The sequence below is a fragment of the Parasteatoda tepidariorum genome, chromosome 5 (assembly GCF_043381705.1).
Source record: "Parasteatoda tepidariorum isolate YZ-2023 chromosome 5, CAS_Ptep_4.0, whole genome shotgun sequence".
Lineage (NCBI taxonomy): Eukaryota > Metazoa > Arthropoda > Arachnida > Araneae > Theridiidae > Parasteatoda > Parasteatoda tepidariorum.
The window spans coordinates 69,614,604-69,637,497 of record NC_092208.1 but is presented as its reverse complement, the minus strand read 5'-3'; the positions used below and the strand labels follow the sequence as shown (position 1 = coordinate 69,637,497).

The 22,894-nt window shown below is 30.3% G+C and overlaps 1 protein-coding gene across 1 annotated transcript in view; it reads left to right on the top strand.

The window, feature by feature from the left end:
• Nucleotides 1-1,107: 1,107 nt before the first annotated feature.
• LOC107451670 (rifampicin phosphotransferase) overlaps nucleotides 1,108-22,894 on the top strand; it is a gene marked incomplete in the record, with an annotated part of 78,821 nt that continues 57,034 nt past the window's right edge. Inside the window, 13 exon segments of the mRNA XM_071180556.1 lie at nucleotides 1,108-1,234; nucleotides 4,016-4,200; nucleotides 6,276-6,532; nucleotides 7,436-7,495; nucleotides 8,930-9,040; nucleotides 9,129-9,247; nucleotides 11,868-11,926; nucleotides 13,851-13,897; nucleotides 13,988-14,109; nucleotides 16,574-16,706; nucleotides 17,405-17,466; nucleotides 20,450-20,562; nucleotides 21,338-21,441. Coding sequence (XP_071036657.1) covers nucleotides 1,171-1,234; nucleotides 4,016-4,200; nucleotides 6,276-6,532; nucleotides 7,436-7,495; nucleotides 8,930-9,040; nucleotides 9,129-9,247; nucleotides 11,868-11,926; nucleotides 13,851-13,897; nucleotides 13,988-14,109; nucleotides 16,574-16,706; nucleotides 17,405-17,466; nucleotides 20,450-20,562; nucleotides 21,338-21,441 — 1,436 coding nt within the window.

Below are 22,894 nucleotides of genomic sequence, written 5' to 3'. Positions count from 1 at the left end.
ACACTTTACTTTTACTTGTTACTTTTGCTTCACGTACTTGTAGTTTCAGTCGTTAATTTTTAAAAGTAACCTTCACATGCCTACTGTGTAAAAATCCGATCATAAGATCAAAAATTATTAAAAAACGTTTTTTTTTCTTCCTCAATACACTTTAGCGATTTAAAGCGAAAAATTCTAAGGCGCATTTTTTTAAAAACTAATATGCAAATAGTGATCTATCCAGATTTGTTTAATTTTATCTATATAAAATAACCAAATTGATTTAATTTAACCACTTTTAAAAGAATTTTTAAAACCGCAGAAACCTGATTAAACCTACTACCTTATTGACTACTACCTTATCTCTTGGCATTGAAAACAAAACCGTCTACGAGTTTATACATTATTCTTTTTATTTAATTAATATAATTCAATAATTTCGATTTATACGTTATTTTTTTTAAAAAACGTATAAACAAAAAAAATACTACATTATCAACTGGGCACTCAATACTCGGAACCGTTTCGATATTTTAACCCTTTCGCGCCGACTGTCACAAATACGTGACAGCATAAAACTGCATCAATCATTGTAAAAATATAAAACTGGTAATCAAAGTATTTCTTTAGCAGTTTATTTGTGGGCGGAGTTATAATTGTTTGATTTATTTAATTCACCATTACTTTGTTCAAATTAAAACTATTTAGTTATACTTTGAATTAACATTGATTATATATATAATTAAACTAACAATAATTAAAGTAAAAGCAAAGTAAGTCTGTCAAATTAGCAACGACCACATTTAAATTATTGTTTTTTATTTAATTACAACTTGATTCTGATTTTGTACGAATGCTTTTCTGAATCACCCGTCCCCAAGGGGTTAAAGGAGCCCAGCATTTAAAATGATTTATGCAAATTACATTAAAAAAAATATCTGCCTATCATTCATTTATAGAACCACTCATAAAATAAATGATATGCATTAAAACAATGATCTGCCCTTCTCTACATTATGTTGTGTAATCGGTGTCAGGAATAAATTATATTACATTGCGCAACTTCGTTCTCGTACTTATATCAGTTCTAATCTAACTTGATTTTCAGTTATCAGTAATCACTTAAGGTACAAAGCTTTCATCTTCATTTTTTTCTATCAGTATGCGATTACATTTAAGGGTGAAGCAAGCATGGAACTATCGTCAGCTCTTCTGTTTACTTTTGTTATAGGGTTATTTATAGCAAGAATTTCTGGTAAGAGACTTTAACTTTTGGGATATCAGTGTCATGAAATAAATTTAATTGTTTTAATTAAGACGAATGTTTCATGAATATGTATAGAAAGAATGCTTATTATGTCAAAAAAAAGTTTCAGTGTCATCTGCCAGGCAAGTGAATTTTCGAAAACAGTCACAAAAATGCATTTCTTGTTAGTAAATATCTCCTGGAAAATTCGAGTTTTTCAAGATTCAAAAAATGAGAGCAACTACAACATAAGAAACATAGTTGTAATATTTTATTCAGTAGCGTAGGTAAAATTTTGGATCCTTTTTTCCAGTATGGTTCATTCAAAACAAATAACTGTCAGGCAGGTAATTTTTCAATAACAGTCACAAGAATGCATTTCTTGTTGGTAAATATATTTTCTCCTGGAAAATTCGAGTTTTCCAAGTAACTGTTAGCAATCACTGTTAGCAAGTTTAGAACTGAATATTATCACGTAAATTGTTAAAATGCTTTAATAGTAAAACTATCTCCTTACATTAATAATTTTAAAAAAATTCCTATTACTTTCTTAATTTTAATAGTGCACTGAAACCATTGCATCAAAAGTAATTTAGAACGGATAATTTAGTAGTGAAAAGGTACTTTAATGAAAAAGTTTTATGCTAAATCTAATTTATTTTCAAACATAGGCTGCTATTGTGAATATAAAACATCGCTTTATTATTTATGATAGCATACTTGCCAACTCTTCCGGTTTCGCCAGCAGATGTTTTATATTTGTATTTAAGATGGTGGCAAAATTTATAGAATAACTTTCTATTCTTCATTAGATAAATACAGTTTAAAATGATTTTGATAGCCATTGCATTTGAATAATATAAACATACATATGATAGGCTTGCAAGCTTTCTGATAGTTTTAAAGGGCTGTAAGGCCTCAGACGCCCACTTCCACAACAAAGAACGAACGAATTCTGATAGTTTTATTTCGTAACTTAGTTTACGTAAATAATACCACTCCCTTCTTCCATCTTTGTCCCAATTTAAATTTAAGAGCAGATTTAAGTAATATATACGATCTAGGTACTGCTAGATACTGTTTAAATCGGTAGTTCTGATATAGGGTTCTCGCGGGCCTTGAAACTTTTAAAAAGTTGTAACGAAAATAAGACAAATTTTGATATTTTAATTCTTGTGTAGCCGCTACTATAAATTGTTTTTCATAGAAAGTATATATACATGAAAATTCCAGCACTTAACGATAAAATGGTATATTAAAATAAAAAATATATTCTAGCATTACCCTACATTTTCTACCACTTTTAAAATTTTTTCGGGACCGCAGGAACCTTGAAGATAATGTTTAACGTATTTGAGAGCGATAGTTCAAATCTAGCAGACTCCTTGTCTAATAAATGGTGACTGATATACATTGAATTTGTCGGAGTCACAAAGTCCTCTATATGGCCGTAACAAATTATATCTCTGGGGATATTGCAGATTAATCGTTCTCGTGATCGTAAATTATACATCTGAGGGTACTTTAGGTAATTGGAGATTGATCGTTCTCTGGTTGAGGTCAAAATAACGATTTGTGGATGAATGAAAGGATGCATGAATGGATTCGTCCCATAAACGGGTGTGACGCGTGGATGTGGCAGAAGTCGAATTCTTGGTCATATATGCCGCCACTGGAAAACAAGAACAATCTTACTCCTTGCCTTAATGGTCTACGACAACAACAACAACAACTTCAACAATCCTTAATTTTATTTCAATTAATTTAAGTTGAAATATTTTTGAGTTCCACAATATTTATGCAAGTTTAAGAAATAATTCATAATAGTTGTCTCGAGTATGTTTATATAAGGCCTCAGACGTCCAGCTCAACTACAACGAACGAAAGAAGCGTGTTAATATTATAAATGTTTATCAGATTTTCTTAACACTATATAAAATTGTTAAGGCTTTTGGGAATCTTATACATAAGCTTGAATTATTGTCTGTAAAATAAATATTTTTGAAGCTTTATAAATAGGGGTTTATGTAATAACACATTGCTGACAGAAGACGAATCAACTTGTCTTCTCATGCCCAAAAGTTGTAGACCGATGACGAGTTAACTCGTCATTACACTTGCAATGTCGAGCTAACTCGTCATTGGTCAACAACGTTTGGTTACGGGAAATACTTTTGATTCAGATGTCCTCGTTCATGTACAAATATAAACCAACGAGTTATTCATTTTTTTAAAAAAATTGCCAGAGAACTATAATTTTCAAGGTTGAAAGATACGAAGATATATCGAGAATACACGGATAGTGTGAAAAAAGTAGCAGACACGTTGCCAGAGATGCCCGTTCATTGGAAGGGCAACATTCATATTGCACGCGATAGGGGACGAACAGAGAGAGACATCCATGCCCAAAGCGGGATTCGATTCCGTGACCTTTGGCTTTTCAGTTAGCAACCTGACCTCTCAGCTATCTGGCCGGCATAATGAATGTAGTAATATACAGTTGTAGCTATATCGTTTTACTTCCCTTCACTTTCACTTATCTATGTTTTCATGTTACTGCATATGTCTGTAACCAAATACTTTAACAGTGCACCTACTCAAGTACTTAAGAACATATATACGAAAACATGGGGAAATACTAAAAAAAAAAGAAAAAAAAAGAAAAAAAAGCTAAATCTTAAATAAATACAAAAATTTCCAAACTAATCAAAAGTACGAAATTTTTATTAAACCAATAGAGGATATAAATAAATACCTTCATACAAATAATTTTTAAATATTTTGTTGCAGATTGTACAAGGTGGTGTAAATGGCTTATACTTTATATGTATGTTAGAATTTACAAACGTAACGCCAAGAAAAGAATAGATTTGTATGATTATACAGTCAAAAATGATCCAGTTAAAGTAAACTTCACGATTCCAGAAGAGGAGCATGAACTAGAATCTCCCCAAAAAGAATCTCATCTACGAAATGTAAGTAAAATATAATAATTGCTGTCGATACTATTTTAACTAATGTAGAAATTTAGAAATTATATCTAATCTAGAAATTAAATATTACTAACGAAATATTATTGTGTGTTTATGAAATAAAAATTACAAAGATTATTCGTAAGGAATTTTTTTAGAAAATTTAAGAGTTATGTTAATGTTTTGTGCTTCCTTTAAAAATTCTCTTTATATTAAATAATTTCTGTATTTTTGTATGAATAAATAACTAGGTAACGATGTGATTTTTTTATGTAAATTTTCTTAACAAAAATGGAAATAGATCGTTGTGGGAAGTACTTATTTTTTGTAGTAAATTTTCATAGAAGTAATACAGTTTTTGTTTGATTTCTTCATCATAGGTGTGATATAAATGAAGAACTTCTCTGTTTTATATGTATCTTTACTAAGCACAAAATGTTTAAAATCCTTAATAAATAAAACATTTTTCAAATAGTGAATAAATAAAACATTTTTCAAATAGTGAATAAATAAAACATTTTTTGACACCCATAATAAATAAAATATTTTTTTACAACCTTAATAATAGAAATATCATTTATTCGTTTAACTCTGTTCTTAGGTGCAGTATAGATACAAAAAAGTTTAGTGATTACTTTAAATAAGTTTTTAGAAAAATTATAAATTATTCCTAAAGTTCATCACTAATAAATTTATTTAATTGAAGTGTTAGTAGAATAAAAAAATTTCATTGTTCTTAATTATTAAATGTATAAACTTTTTTTTCACTTCTTTATTTTCTTTCTTTCATCAGGGCTGTTGCGTATACGTAAAAAATAAATTATTGATAATAATGGACCGGAATAGTCCGGTTGGTAGGGTGTTAGACCCATGTCGATGAGGCCGTCAGTTCGATCCTCACCGGCCAAAGGCATGGTAACATGTGCTTGCTAAAATAGTGACATGTGCATGCTAAATCTGTCGGGAAACTAAGATCGGATAACAAATCAATATCTCTGGGGTTACTAGATCGGAGATTGATCGTGCTCTGGTTCAGGTCAAAATTGCGATCTGTGGATGGATGGAGGGGGAATGCGTCCTCCCTGTGAAACTGGCTGTGACGTATGTGTGTGGCAGAAGTCGAATTCTTGGACATAGATGGCGCCACTTAAATAGAAGAAGAAGTGCACCCCTCTGCTCTAAAATTGACCTGCCAGCATTGTCAAAATGTCATACGATGACAACAACAACTCGTAGTAATATCAATTCATTTCGGGATGGGACTTTTTATGGGGGGATTGAATTGCCTGTGACTACCACTATACATTAAAAAGTAATAATACGAATTTCAGTTTTTGTGTAAATATGCTAGTTTTAAGTATTAATATGTTCTGGTAGTTATGGATTTTCTATTGTCTAGAAAAAAAAGTAGGTCTCAAATATTATTATTCTCTTCTTTTTATTTTCCCACATAAGCTTGACTGCAGTTACATTAACATAGTTTTATCATCATCATAATTATCAAAATTTATCTGGGCGCCTGAGACCGTTAGTGGCTGAACATAGTTTTCTCTTTATTTAACTAAGACTGGGTGCCTGGGCCGCGCAGCGGCCCCTAACCCATTCAGCATGAAGTATTTACAAGTTGAATTAAAAAACATTTTGAATTATGCAGCATTTAGGTAGCATTACAGAAGANAGAAAAATTTAAAATTTTTAATCTCTCTTAATATATTTTTGCTTTTTATAAATCACCACTTCTTAGATTTTTATTCGCCTGAGGTATTCCTGTCAAAGTTAGCAGCAAGCAATGTGCATTTATCTAATTAAATCGCAAAGTTGAACCTGGACAACATTATTTATATAATGAAATAATTATGGAAACTAGACGCCCTGCCCTACACTTAATAATAATTCTTAAATTTGAAATCCATTTTCGCATTATGTTGCAATAAAATATTTAATATTAAAACTGACCAAATGTTTTCTGTTGCATCTTATAAATGCGTATTTCTTTTTATTTTTTGTGCAATTTTTATTCTTTTCAACATATTATTATAATTAATATTTTAATTCATATAATTTTTTTTTAAATTTAGAGAGATGATGAAATTTTATTCTACGGTGGTAATTCAAAGTCAGAGATTCTAGTTGCAAAAATAAATAGAAAATGCAACAATAAAGCTGAAGCCTTCATTTTTCTGAAATTGGAAACTGGTAAAATCTATAAATTGGAGAAAACATTCGATTTTCAGCAAGCTTGTGTGGATGAAGTGACATTTTCTTGTGGAGGACTTCAGCTACAGTGCGAATCACCGATGAGGAGATGGCGATTGTTTTTTGCTGGCTACTTAAGGTAATGTTTGATCTGATTATTTTTGTTCTCAAAATACAGCAAGAAAAATTGATACATGTTTTTCGCTTAAATAGTGGGCAACTTGTAATCTCATTGAGAAACATTTTACTGAAAAATGCTTAAATGTATCTTTCATTTGTAAATTACGAAATTGTATCCGAGTTATTCCTTCCACCCATATATATTTCCTTTAAATTAAATATTTAATATGAGAGCTTAAAGTATCTAGATACATCTCACTTTTGCTACCACTTTAAAAAAATTTCCAGACCATATAAACCCTGTTTGAAATGTTTAAATTGATATAGGCATAAAGTCATTAAAAAAACATTAATACGGTATTTTTAAGAATCCTAAAATAGTGTGGTTGCTAATTATCATGGTATAAAAGTTTTAAACTTTACAGTGGTGACCCTTGATGGCGCATTAGAGGCGACATCAGAGTGCAAAGGATTGATACATTTTTCTAAAAAACAATTTAAGCAGTGGACGAAATTCTTTTGATTCTATCTTATCCCGAACTTTTTATTACTGTATATATAGGGTACTATCAATGACAATAGACTGTTAAGTTCAACGTATTTAATTGCAGTATTGTTTTTACGTTAAATTTAAAATGACATTGGACTTAACGGGAAAGAATCAACCAGTCAGGTGCCTGCGTTTATTGAGGGAAAGCTTTTTCCCCCCTTTCGTTTTAACGATCTTTAACAGTTTGAAAATTTTTGAAAGTTTCAATTTTGAACAGAAGCATACTTAATAATTGCACATTTTCCATAATTATTATAACATTTCATTTCAATTTATATGCTCCAATAATCCTGTTTTTTTGTGTGTGTGTTTCTTATACGTTTTTATTAACCTAATAATTACTATTTTTATGATTTTTTTTTCTTATTACAGAGAAACCTCCGACGAGAATATCTCAGATAAAAGAATGATTTATGTGAAATTCGCTCTTCTGTAAGTAGAACATTCTTTTTATTTAAAAAATATTATAAATCAAATAAAAAAATATTTTTGACATGGTAATTTATTTGAAAACTTTTTCCTTAAACTTATACACCTATAAAGTGTCCATAAAGTATGCGGAGAGTTAAATATCTCAGGAAATTCGTATGATGTAGAGCAGTGGTTCCCTAATGGTGAGTCTGGGTTTCCCTGAAAAGGTCAGAAGCATTGCAAAGAATCCACGTCATTAGAAGAAATCATTGCTACCTGTGGGATTTCAAAAAGATATATTCCACCAGTTGAACATGAACATATTGACGATATTGTAGAGTTTTACACTCAGTTTGATACAGAGGAGCTGATTGTTTTAAATAAATTACTTAGCAAACTGCTCATTCAAATAAGATCAAGTTACTCTGGAGACTATGAATACTCCTACTTCCTAAAACTGACAAATGCAGCTTATCACGTCAGGTGGAAGAGGAAAAACTTTCAAGCGGAAGAAAACAAGGAGATGAATAAAAACTCCATTCAACTCGAATCAATAATGACTGAAATTAATCCAAGCACTGAAGACATAACCATGGAAAATAAAGATGAAAACCTGAATACNTTATATTTATATATATCAACTTAGATTCGATGAATCAGATATTCAAATGTTATATTTACTCAAGCAAAGTGCTTGTTTTTCTATTAGCTACCACATCGACTGCTAAATTCAAAATGTTATTACTATAAATTTTCTGTAAATTTCTAGATGTATGGGATAGGGGCCGCTAAGTGGCCCAGGTGCCCAATTTTTGTAAATAAAGTAAAGTAAGTGAAAAGGTCAGAAGGGTTTCGAAAGTTTGAATTTTTTAAACCAGTACTAATTTTTGAAACTTGTAATAATATTTATATCAAAACAATAAACCATAATTTCTTTGATAATTTCGTTATTTTGATGAAATTATTTGAGGATAATGCCAGTAAAAAAGAAGTGGCAAAATTTATAAAAAAAATTGCATCAGAATTTCTCGTCGAACTTTTAAATTCAAAATAAAATGATTAAATTCCAGAATAACAAATTATCTTTCTCTGTTAACTATTCCGAGAAGTATAATTATATTCCTTTCCAGGTTATATGTGCATTAAAAAGAAATTTCTATCTGGACTAGATATCACTTCAGGCCTGCGAATTCAACTGTTTGAAATAAAACCTCTTATTTTAAGAATATTGATGATAAAACGATTATTGAAAAAAAATTCATTCTTTTCAATAAATAAAGTCGAAATAATTAGTTGTGTTTCTTTGGTTAATTTATTCAAATCTTATAATAAATTTTATTTAGATGTTTAGGGTTCCATCAAAAGATGCTCGATCATTTAGGCTTCCGTTGCCGTAAAAAATTGTAAACCGCTGATATAGAAAACTAAAATTGCACAAATTAAATTTCCTTGTAGGTGGAAAGCAGCATCGGATGTCTATGATTTCAAATACGACATAAGTCTCCAAACATTTGTACGTGGCTTGACGGAAGTTCCCTTAAAAACATTACATTCTCAATATAATAAGTAAGTTCATCAAGAAAATGTGATTCATAAATAAGCACATGCATATAATCGTTTCAAACGTTCAAGCAAGTATTTTTCTTTTTTCTAGCCTTCAGGAAGCTCTAGATTTTTATGGACAAGCTGGTACAATACACGGGGAAGTGACAGTAGAAAATGAATTTGAAAACAGAGAAATTTATTTGTTTGGTCAACGAATTAGGTATCTAGGTAAATATAAAGTACGGAACATCTCAAATAAAAACGAAAAATAAAATAATACCTTTTTTTATTAGCATTGAACTTTTTTATTAAATCTTGAAGTATTCTTGTTACACTTAGGAAGAAAGCAACGCATCTAGTAAATGTATCAGTTTTAGACGGTATCATTGCTTGGCATCACAGTCCATATGAGACGCATTTACTAGGTTTTGAAGTATCACTGATTCACGACACGGTCAATGTGATATATTTACTAGATTTTAATGTTTAACTGCTTCGTGACGCAATCTGTGTATAGCCGGATACATTTATTGGGACTTGATGTAACTGTAACTTGTCACTGAACGAGACATTCGTGACATAGTCTCGGAATGACAAATTTACTAGATTTTTATGTAACTGGTGTCACTGCATCGTGAACGGTTTGTGTGATACATTTATTAGATTTTGATGTATTCGTGTCACTGCTTCGTGACGCAGTCTAGGGATACCATATTTACTAGATTTTAATGTAACTGTGTTATTGCGTAGTTCAAAATTAAGTATTTGGATACGTTGACGATATGGATTTTAGGAATAAAAATGAATGAAGAGCATTTTTCTGTTTCTGGAGTATTTCTCTGAAGTCAAATGTTTATGCCAAACGGTATGTAAATATTAAGTGCTCACAAACCACGAAAGATCAGATTGTATAACTGAGATCAAAACCAAGCCGTAAACATCAAAACCAAGAAGAAATAAGCCGTAGACGCATGGCATAATTCTAGATTTCGTTCTGATGTGGAATTCGAAATTACAACACATCCAATTTATTTTAAATTCAATTGTTATTACAATAAATAAATAAAAATATTTTTTTAAATTTTATGTTATGTTACACGTACTGAAACAAAACTGTCATTTTCTTTCATTTTAAGCAGGAAATTCCTCCCAAACACTTTAACTTTCTATCAAATTAGTTCCTCAAAATTTATACTTGTATTAATATATAAATTTGATTCAAAAATATATTGTGCAAAACGAAACATAGAAGATTTGCAGCTATTTACAGGGATGCCACAGGTGACTGAAAATGTAAAAAGTAGTAGAAACTCAATTCACTTTTATTTATTTATTATCTATTTAATAACTTAATCGCAACTACCACTTTAAGTTAAAATTCAGATCATTTATATTTAAAGCAAAAATCACCCTACAGCTTATAATTACACAATCTGAACCTCAATGATTCACATGAATACTCCTTTACTTCATTTGAATTCCACAATCTCATCGAAGCTCCTCAAAGATCAAGCTAAAGACAAATTTGAAAAGGGCCGCAAGCGGCCTCAGATGCCCAGATGTTTTTAACGGTTTAATTTCATTGCATTTACTTAAAATATTACGCTGAAAAATATATGCAATAAAGGTCACTATATGAAAAAAAAAAAGTATTAATGTTTTAACATGCTTATTTTAATAAAGACACCTTCAATGGGGCGTGCTCTTTTCTGGGCAGAATTTTCCGGTGGACCTAATATTTACAGGGCGGCCAACAATCTACGCTTTGTAGGAAAATTTCTACTAGCTAAGTGTATGTTTTAAAGTATGATTCTCTGTTTTACAAATTTCATTTAAAGTTATTTTCCATACCACTTCATGCAAATGATACAAAACATCAATCACTTTTTTCTACTTCTTTCGTCATCATCATCAACTCAAAGGTGTTGGGTCCACAAAATTTTGTACATTGAGTTCTCAGAAAACTGCAAATTTCTCATCGAATTAGTTTAAAGTTTCTTCTCCATGATCATCTTGTATCCTCACTTCTTCATCATCTTCAGCTCAACTCTCTCACACAGCACAGAGGATAAAAGCAAATTGCACAGGCTCTTTTCATCAACCCCTACACAACTCAACTTCACCAACTTGTGGTGAGGCTTTTGAAATGTTGGCAAATTGCGAAACATTCTGAAAGTTTTAGTTTTTAATTGTCTCGCACTATATAAAATATTTCGCAAAAAGCGTATCCTTACAACAATTTAATTTGTTTTTGAGGTCTATTTGAGGTTGTTTTACGGTTGGTTTGAGGTTCATTTGAAGTTGACTTCAAAAACAATCTTACAAAATCAACCTCCCAAGGTGTATAATCAAGGTGTATGCAGTTATCGTATTCATATTTGGGGTAGTTTTGAGGTTGATGGAAATCTACTTTAGAGAAACCAACTCAGGAAGATTATTTTTTTAGGTGCACAGGTTATTTTTTCTATACTTCAAGCAAATAAGTATATTTGAGGTGTGAATAACTTCACTCTCTCGCTACTAAAAGTATCACTGAGTTATATATGAGGATGATTTTGTAAGGAAGAAATGAAGTTAAAATTGAGGTTTATTAATGAGGTTATTTTTGGTGCAAAACATAACCTCACTTTCTACTTCAGGTGTGTTTTTAGCATCTGTCAACCTCAAAATAACTCCTTAGTTTTGGATGTAATTTTGCGCTGAAGAAATTAAGAAGCATTACACACTTTAAGTACCACTAAACTTATTGAAAGATTCGTCAACGCTTGTAATTGTGGGATTTTAAATTCTTACAACTTAATATTTTTTTTCTTCTACTATTCTTACTTGTCTACTTTCTATTTTACAGGCAACCCAACTCAACTAAAACCAAACGAATTTCATCACATTCTAGGATACACTAAAAAAGTAATGTATTCACAGCAGATTCATGATTTTATTTAAAGCTGCTATTATTTAAGTTTCATAAGTTGTGACAGATACTTTTATAGATGAAACTACTATTTTTCATGTGGTTCTAACCCATTTAATTCCAAATCTCTATTTTTCGGTAACATGACCACGCACGCCAATTTATTATTTAGTTTTATAAGGGAAGAGGATTTTCTGGTAGTAAAATAAATATTGTATTCAAGTCACAGATTCCAGTCATATGCGTTATATTTTGTGAGAGCTAAAAACATATCATCAATATATTACCCTACATTCAAAAATATGTTCAATTTATTTAAGTCGTAGTGGGGAAAATCATTTTGATTGTAATTTATAAATCAAAATATAAATAGAAACCATGAAGTTTACTATCATTTTAAGTGTAAAAATAGAAGTTTACGCAAAATGCTTAAAAATTTGCAGCTAAGCATGATCGTTCTACTTTGATAATTTTGATCGCTTTTGCGTCGAAGACAAAGACAGTAAACTAAATTATTTTATTTTTAGAATACATTTTGAAGAGAGAAGAATACCATAACGTATAAAAAAATTTAAAATAATTTTTTTAGTCTAAAATTGAATCGATTTCTTTTTCAAACTTAAATTGATTCGATTGTTCGATTTCTATTTTTTTTAAAAATAAAAACACTTTTCACATCAATACAAAAATTTGTGTCATCGTGGCATGCAATTACAGACCACTTATCACTTTAGCATAACTGCAAATTTTCATGGAGGATTTTACTTTTATATATAAAATAGTAGCGAAACTCTAACTTTTGCAATTACTTTAAGGTTTTAGAAATTTAATTAACGCTTCATTTCAGCGTTGGAGACATTTTTAAAAACACTCCAAGCGTGTAACGCATACTAATATTTTACCAAAATTATTTTATGGGTAACTTTCTTCTCATTTCGCTACCGCTTACCGATAATGTTAAGTAGTATTGATAGAAGCAAACGTCGGCTGTTATGCTTATCTTGTATTTAGTTACAAATACTTTTCGACGATATGGTTACCAAAGTATTAAAAAAATTGCCTTCTAAAAGTGCGATTGTGTTGTAAAATTAACTTGACGACAAAAAATTTAATTTTTTACTTGAAGAATACTATATATCAGTGCAATTTCAGCAGTTTTTATGAATATCAATTGTAGAGCTCTGTCATAAGTTTCTAAACCAAACAAGAATTCCTTTTTTTATAGCTGTTTTGAGTTGACGAGACAGTTTTCTGCTATAGTTTTAGTTATACTTTTGTAGTAGTTATTGTTTTTACTATATTAATATTATTGTTTGAGTTGACATGGCAGTTTTCTTTTGCAATGTTTGGTTCAGAAATCTGTTTTAAAAGTATTGCCCACATCTATAACCCATTTTCATTCAATTCCTTTTTAAAAAAATGCCTCAGTAGAGATGTTGACTACATTACGCACTCATTAAAGATTAAACTAATTAACCCTTGAAAACTTCAATTGCTTCAAAAATATGCAAATTGGAAATAATGTTCGACATGTTTCAAGAGCTCAAAAGCAGGCACTTATTTTCTAGAATTGCCAGTAATGAATGAGAAGAAACAAAATTGACTTGTAACATAAACATAAATTTTCTAAAACAAAAATGGAAACATAAAGGCGAGAAACAGAACTAGAACTTTTCCATTCCTCCAACTAGAACTTTTCTATTGGCAACCTTTCGCTTATTTTTCAAATTACTTTCATTGATGTCTGGTGGTGTGAGTCTTGAAAATGGGCGTCTGTTTTTGAGAACTTGAAACATGTCGATTGTTATTTCCAATTTATACATTTTTAAAACGAATGAAGTTTTCTAATCAAATAATACTCATTATACTTTTAGAAAATTACAAAAAAAAGTTTCTGATTATATTTGTTTCCCGTTTCAGTCTGGAAAATACCTTCATCTCAGCCAAATTAAAGCGTTATCGAATAGGTATGCTACTTATTTACATGAATTTCACGCCATCTGATATAATTTTTGTAAATAATTTTAATTTCTCCTTTTCTTTTTCTATTTATGCAGATTTTCGTTTGGATTTCTAGTGGAGTCAAATTGCGATTTATATGATGCTGATCACACATCCGTTTCGGTTTTTGAGTCGAAAGAAAGAGGAATTGGAAGTGCCAGTGCAAATTTTAATATAGGTATATTTTTCGATTATAATTATTTGCAATTGAAATACTGCAAATAAATTTTTCAATGCAAATTTTAAAGCAGGGATATTCTCCAATTTTGATTGGGAACTATTGAACTGCAAAGTTATACTTGATCGCTAGTTTTAATGTGCGCATTCTTTCCAATTTTGATTGTTTATTATTAACGAAACTGCCAACTTTCTGCGATTTTTTTCAATAATTTATTCTAGTGATCGCTATGTTTTTGATATGCAACGCCACTTTATTCCAGCTTATTCGTGGTGAGACCTTTAAAATGTTGGAAACATTACCAAAAATTCTGAAAGCTTTGGATTTTTTAAGTGTTTACCACTATATAAAATATTTGGCAAAAAATTTAGTAGTTGGTAAGCCTGCATTAAATTATTTGAGCCTTGGAAAAAAAGTTATCCATCCATCCATCCATCCATCCATCCATCCATNACTATGTCATTATATAAAAAAGCGTACATGTAAAGTATGAAGCAGTTGGTGTGGATTGAAGTTGATGGACTTTTTGTTGATCAATGCAGAAATCAGAATTTAATGGAAAGTGTATGATTGAAGCAGATGAATGAACAGGTAGATAAACAGAACAAAAATTTACTTCGTTGCAGACCTCGAGATGTAAAATAAAAAATATATAGTTATCCAAGTAGCATTATAAGTGGAATAATAAATTTTGCATTCTTTGAATAAGGACAAGTAGTGTGAAAGAAATCTCCCACGTTCTGTCTAATCAAAAGACAAATAAAAAATTTATTTAATCAACGCTTTTGGAGTTCAGGAAAGATCCATTATAGGAACGTTATCGGAAAAGGATACTGCCAGAAATAAAGCCAATTCAGCCAATCTCATGGTAATTCATGTTAATATTTGTTGGAAATTAAAGTAAACCCAATGACGTATATGTTAAGTGCTGTTGAAGAAAGAAAGGTTAAAAATAGATTTTGATGTTCAGTTGTCGTGACTGTGAATACCTGTTATACACTTGATTTGAAATTAAATTCTTAGTCATAACATTTAGTGAGAATAGAAATATTTGCATTCGTTCTTAATAAAAATTTTGAATTAAAATTAATTAACTGATTGATTCATTTAGATCTGTTTTTCGAAGGCTCCGTCGTATTATGAAAGGATGCTTTTTAAAGAATAATATGCTATTTTCATAATTGCTGTGAGTTTGTAACTGTTACTCGTGACTAATAAGTCAAGTTCAGCCTAACTGAAGCCAGCGCTGTCTACGATAATTATGAAAATGGCGCAAAACGTCAATGTGGAGAGAAGCCACAGTTTTGCTAAAATGAAAATTATTTGTGGTCTAGTTTTATAATATTTAAAATTTTACTCCAATGTTGCATTATCTGGGCTCATAAAAATTCACAAAAAAGGAGAATAAGGCAGTGATTTTGATAATTTTCATCTGGATGGAAAAATGTCGTCAAATTGGTGATTTTTAAAATTTTTTAATACCTTTTAAAATATTTAAGTTATTTGTATGTTCTGAAGCCCTAATAATTCTTCACGGCATGATTATATATAGTTTAAAAATCATCGCATTGTTTCAAGTGTAAGGCATATAAGTTATCGCTTTCGTATTTTCCTTGGTGTCATAGCTTCAAAAAATAGCGTTAAAAGGGATTTGGAATGAATAAATTTATGAAATAAAAAAAAATTGAAATTTAGAAGCATATGTATTGCCTAAAATGGCTTCTCAGTAGTACATTTTTTTAAATAATAAATAGATATTTCTATCCGTTATCTATCACTTCAGTTTTTAAAAAGCACCACATTTGCAGCATATACTTCTAATGTGATTACCACGCATGTTAAAGTGTTACCACACATACTACTAATTTGTTAACGGTATGTAGAATTATCTTTTTACTACAAAACAAATCCTAAAAACGAAACACTTGTGTTACCACTTGTGTTTTCTTTTTTGGTAGGAACAATTACACTAAAAAATTACCCATAATCGTACCCATCATCGATTATAAATATCCGACGGATTGGTTAATGCCGTTTCATGGCAGCGCACCGAGATCTGCGTGATTTCCAACGTTAGGCGCGAATGGGTAAGCACTCATTAAAATAGCCAAACCTCTATTTTATTAAACGTCATATTTTCCCCACTATACCGTATTATAATTACCGTATTATTTACCGTATTAGTTCCCTATATATATTACCGTATTACATCCATATATTTTTAACGTAAAAGGTGAGTTCTTAACTTATATTTAAATACTTTTAAAATCCATTTTTCATGAAATTGTATACAGTAAGGTTTTTTTTCGTAATAATTTGTTTTCTGATGAGTAAAGTATTCATTTTAGCACATTTGTTTTTTATAAGTATAAATATTTATCTTATTCTGAAGCATCTTATCAAAATAGTCATTGTTATTTATAAATTCTAAATACTAATTGTTTTATAATTATAAACTTTGCAGGTGTAGTTCCTTTCAATTTCGAAGGGTGCACTTTTGGCTTTGAATTCTTAAAGGAAAGTGGTCCTGGGAATGATTTTAAAAGAATCGAATTCAACTTAAATGGCGAAACAGGTTACGGAATATTGTTTAAAAGGTAAATTATGTTTAATTATTTTCAAGTATTACAATTTCATTCCATCAGTTCTTGTTTACTAAAAAATAAAAATTATATGATTATGCATAGAATTAATGTTTATTTCAAATAAAGTGAAAACAACTGGAAATTTAAAGCATAGTGCATTAGATACATTTTTGCTTCTAAGTTTTAGCTTTCTCTAGATTATCATCACTTTTGTGTGACATAACATTTATGTTGAACGACATGATTCTTGTTCGCGTAATATATAAAAATTGCTATCTGAGCAAAGTTGTCAGGTGATTTCTTTGTACCATCTATTTTATGTTTATGTACCATTGTTGTATATGAAATACTGCGAAATTGTTGCACAAATATCTCAGAAACAATATGAATGGCAATTTTTTTCTGAAGATGACTAACATCCTCTACTGCATAGTTTTTTCATTATAAAGAATCATTATCTTTCATTTTTTGTGACAGAATGCTCGAATTTAAAATTTAATTTGAAAAAGTTGTGTCTTTATGAAGTGTTGAATTAATTTTTAGATTCCCTGTCAACTTCGAATACAAACGTATTTTGAATTTTGGATTTTCTAATTAATTGGAATTTGAAAAAGGACGATTTTAAATTGAAATAAATAGGAGTTTTGTTGTTGCATTTTGTTTATAAAATATGACTTATCAAACCAATAAATAAAATCATTTTCTTGCAGACCCCACGCAACATTAAGAAGTGCAGAAGTTTCGGAAATAAAAAAGATTAAAGTTCCATCAGGTAAAAATCTATGAATTATACAAGAGAACAATTTTCTGTCTGCTGCACGAGATTTTTGTTCGGATCTTGGAAACTGATTTCAAATCTACAATCAGTTTGCCTCACTGCAATCAAGCTACAGTTCTTATACAATTTAAAAATGTATTCCTGTAAAGGAATTGTTTAAAATTAACTTCTCGGATATATTGGTAGTAACGCGAAGAAGACTATAATACATTTCAATTTATTATGCAATACGTTAAGGTCATACGTATTTTTTATCTATCTATTTATTCATTTTTATCTTCAGTGATATTTTTAAAAGAGTAGGCAATATATATGTACGTATATTAACTTACACAGTCTTTGTAAATATCAAAGAGTTTCAGGCAAGCAATAAACTGAAGTAAAATTATATGGCTTTGAGAAGAATCTGCAGCTTTCAGAACAAAAGTAATTTCATATTGAAATCCCCGCACCCCAATTAGGTACTTGTATAAATGCAACAAAAAACTTGTTCCACTATGTCATTTATCTCAAATGTAATTTCAAAGTAGTATTTTTTTATTTAAATTTACTACACAACTCATCATGCTCAAGGCAATATCAAGTCGCGTCTTTGACCAATTGGTCCCCTCTATTATTGCCGAGATCACCACTATTACCCCGAATATAAGAAAAATGGACATCGAAGGCGTTCGCAATGGACTGAATTTCCACTACAAGCTATTCCTCAGAAACTGTATTGTACAAAAGGTGAGGTGCGTTATATTGAAATGCATAGATTGGAATGCATATATTATAGTACAATTGAGAATAAAATGTAATTAAATCAGAGATTTCACAGGACGTATATGTTGAATTTTTGAAACTTTGTTTTAAACAATCGACTATTTAAACAATTTTTTACTAGAATACCATAGTATAAAATAAGCAGATAAAGTGAGCCTTCCAGAGCAATGACTAAATACATCAAAATTTAAAAGTAAATGCAACTCCATTATTTTGCCATAAAATTGTAAGGTCAAATGCATAGTTAATATTGCATAAAAACATATTTACGAAAGCTTCCAACTAAATACCTAAAATGAGTAAAACGCTAGTGAGAGGACAAAGCATTTTTAACTAATCTTCTAAATTTGAAATGATAACATTGGGGAAAAATTTTTGTTTCATTTATACAAAAATTTGTTCCCCAATGTAACGATGTGTGGATTTTTTAAATCTGAAATAAGTAGTGCCCCGAAAGCTACCGTTTCTTTCCAAAATAGTATTTTTAGTTTACTTTATATTTTGTCTGAATTAACAAGTTAAAAAAGAAGCATAAGTTATGCATGTAAACTTGTCTTCTCCTTTGTAAATAACTCTTAAGCTAAAAAATTCTTTGACCTGAAGTCTTGCATCATAAACTGAAATGTATTATTGCCTTCTTCTTACCACTCTTAACGTATTAGAGAAGTGGAGTCACTTAGAATTCATTCGAGTGAGTTTAAAACAAATCTTGCTTAGAAATATATTATTAAATTGCATAAAAAGTGTAGCTTGTGGAGACTAAACAATTTCAGATTTGAAATCAGCGACCCAAAAATATCTAAGATTTGTTCAAAAATCTTATGAAGCAGAAAAAGAAATTGTCCTCCAGTAATATTTATAATTAAATGTCAGAATGTTTCTGAATGAAATGCCATTACTGCGAACGTAATTACTTCAGATAGTTATCTTTTAAAATTGTGGTGTGTTGCAAACCTGCCAACTTTTACTCTTTTAGAGGAAGTATTTCCCAAGTGGTAGTGAAAGACTAATTGGAATGCAATTGTAAATAAAATTAGTTTTTCACAATTGCATGCCTACCAAATTGTGCGGTCGTTAATATAGATCATAAAAAATTGTAGTAAAACAACTTTTAAGTTTGAAAGATTTTTCTAAAAAAAACCCTCCCAAGACGTTCATAAGCTTAATTAGTCAACAAATAAATCTTATCCACATATTCTTTTTAAACTTATTACTTTGTCTTGGTAGTTAAAAAAAAATTGAAACTTTAAACTTCAAGATTTAATACGCCAACACGCTAATGTTGCTACTACTAAGGAAGTTCTTTCTGAACGCCGCTCAAGTTGACAGTTATACATGGCTATTTTGTCACTTATTTTTACTGGGAAGCCAACTGCTCCATTTTCGGCAGATTATTTAGAAAACTTATAAAAAAAACCGTAGAATTCTGCGAACACTTCACAAGCTTAGCCACCAGAGTAATAATATAAAAAATTACGCATTTTATATATACGGTGAAATTATTTAAAAATAGTGATTGACAAAATAAGTTTTAATCAATTTCATGAAACTAAAAAGCTCGCATTAAAACATAAACGATGCTGCTAACAGCAAAGACACTTCTTACAGGGAGCGCAGCATATTAACAGAGATGCCAACTTGCTCCGGAGAGCAATTATATATTTTACAGTGGTAGTTTATCAATTGTGATTCTTGGTTTAATAAATTCAATTTAGTAGATTTTTATCCACCACTATTTCTAAATGATTCGTAGGCTTATATAATTCACCACTTTGTAATATTAATGTAACGCTAGACCTTCGAAAAAGCAAGCAAAAATTGTCAAATATTTGCAAAATTTAGTTAGTAGTTAATTACCGTTTTTTTTTAATTATTTTGGCGTGTCCGGAGCAGTTGGCATCTCTGTATTAACCTCACCGGTTTCGCTGATGTTTTGGCTTTTTAGAAAGATTTATTTTAATTTAGTGGTAGTCAAAATCAAATTAAATTACTTATGATATAATACTGATAAATATACTTATGATGTAAATTTATAAATTAAATTAAAAAGAAATTCGTAAGATTCTTTATCACTTTAAATATAAAGTTAAATACTAGGGACAATCCGTAGTTGTTGTCAACTATGGTGTTATAATGTGTTAATTCTAAGTTTTAGGATCATATGCCCAACTATCCAAACAATATATAATAATTCATTTCTTTCTTTTAATAGTGTTACCTGATGTTGTTACCTTCAAGGAAGAAATTTGTCAGTTGGCAGATGTGAGTGGTGGAAAAGGTTCTTCTCTTGGAAAACTTAGTCATTTGAGCGAAGAGCTTAAAACGGTAAAACAGCCAAATTTATTATGTAATAAATAAGTAAAATATAAGTGTAATAAACAAATAGAGTAATAAAAAAGCTAATCAAGAGATACAATTATCAAAATTTATGTTTTTCTTCTCATTTTCAAATTAATGGCTCTTCTACAATTTTCAAAAATAATAGTAAAAAACTATTAGAATTACGTCTGGTGCATAAGGCAGTAAAATATTAAAGTACAAATGCAGTAATAATAGAAGCAGTAAGTGAGAATCCTTGTTCAGTGAGAATATTAAAAAAATTAAAATACGATTCATTACAAAATGAAGAAAATTGTGATCGCCAGAAAGCGATCACAGGTCAGCTTTTTTATTACATTGGCAATGTGGCAAAATGGCTGTTGTCTAATATTTTTTTGGAAAAGAAACTTTACTGTATTTCATCTTGAACATCTTTAACTGTTAATCCTGAACTACTCGTTACACAATTAGGCAAACATATCTAAATTCAGCTTCGACACATTCTGTGTAAATTCTGTGCATAGTTTTAACTGTAGAGAGAAATCAATCGCAGATTTGAAATTATAGCGATACGAGAGTGCCTAAGATTTGATTAAAAGTCACATATAACAGAAAATTGTTTCACAGGGAAATTCATTATTTTTCGTAGCGTTAAAGTGTTACGTAAGCAAGTTCGGAAAAAAATGTTTTCCCACCAAAACAAGCATACATAATTAAGCCTGCTGAATGAGAGTTAGAATGCTTTGCTGTGCTTTCTAACTTTGTATAATAATTATTTTAGTATTCCGTTCCGGATGGTGTGGTGGTCACTACTAAAGCTTACGCCAGCTTCCTCACTCAGGATATTTTGAAAGAAATTGAATGTCTTGAAAAGCACTCATACAAGTATGTATTTCTAATTTATAATGCATATCTGCTATTTCATCTTCCCACGTGTTTCAGAAAGGGGTAGAAAATTTACGTTAGCACTCATTGCTTTTTTTTCTAAATATCAACTTAACATTTTGAGTTTAGCTAACTTATAAATATATCCTTATAACCATCGAGGTACACTTCCAGTGGATTCCATCACACGTTGGATTTAAAGGTAACGAGATGGCGGACTCTGGCTAAGGATGCTTCTTTGGAACCTTTACAGTCAGATATACCTTCCACTTTCAGTGAGGTCTTTGCAGAGTGTAAAAAAATTGTATGGACCTCTGGAGGGTTCCTCCTCTGCATAGTTGGTATTTCAGAAAACGTCCTGAAGGTGCCTTGTTTTTTGAGGGACCTAGAATCCAGCAGACTTGTTTCTCTCGCTTTGCAAGTGGTCACTTGAGGTGTCTCTCGTATGTTCAGGGGAGAAAGACTTATGGACTTTGCACTAAATGTGGGACTGCTGAGTCTTCGCCCGAGTATATTTTAAACTGTATCGATTTTAAGATAGACAAGTTCTTTTCAAAACCTCATCTGTTTTTAGACTTTCTGCACATTTTTGGACTTATGCATTTGGTCTAATTTGGATGGACCTCTTGGGAATTAGAAACAACAAAATAAATATATATTTCAATTAAAAAATTACGCATTGAGGTGTTCACAAATGTATGACAGTACAAATACGTTTTCACCACCATTTTTTAAACCTTTTAACGTGAGATCCCTACGTTATGTCATAATTACAGGACTGTTAACTACTACGCTTTTTTGCAAAATATCTTTCAGAGTGGTAGACAATGAAAAAGTAAGCTTTTCAAAAGTTTGGCACCATTTTAAAAGCCTCACCACTAAAGAACTGTACTAGAGATCATATGTAACTGGGCAACTGGGGTCGCGAATATGTCTATATCCCATTCATCTTGAAAATGCCGTATCTTTGAGATGGACTCAGAAGATTGAATAATACATTGAGCTAAAAAAGGGAAAATGAAAAAAAAAGCAGAACTAGAAAAAAAATTTCTTGTGGAATTTTTAAAATTATTAATATTATTAATATGTAAAGTGAGAAATAACTTAAAATCAAACTTACTAAAAAAAAAGAAAAAAACATACATCAATAGCTCGTTCGGTAAGAAAAATTTTTCTTAGTGGTAGCAACATTAGCATTTTGGGGTATTAAATTTTAAAATTCAAAGTTTCAAAAAACTGTTTTAACTACCACGATCTTTTCTTTATTTAAAACAAATTGGGTACCTAGGCCACGCAGCGGCCCCTACCCCATACATCATGAAAATTATGCAGTGAATAAGAAATTTTGTTTTCGTGACATTGTGGTAACACTTAAAAGAATGTAAACATGATTTGAAGTATATGCTGACTTGAACGCTGATTAACTACCACGATTAAAAATAATTTATCTAAG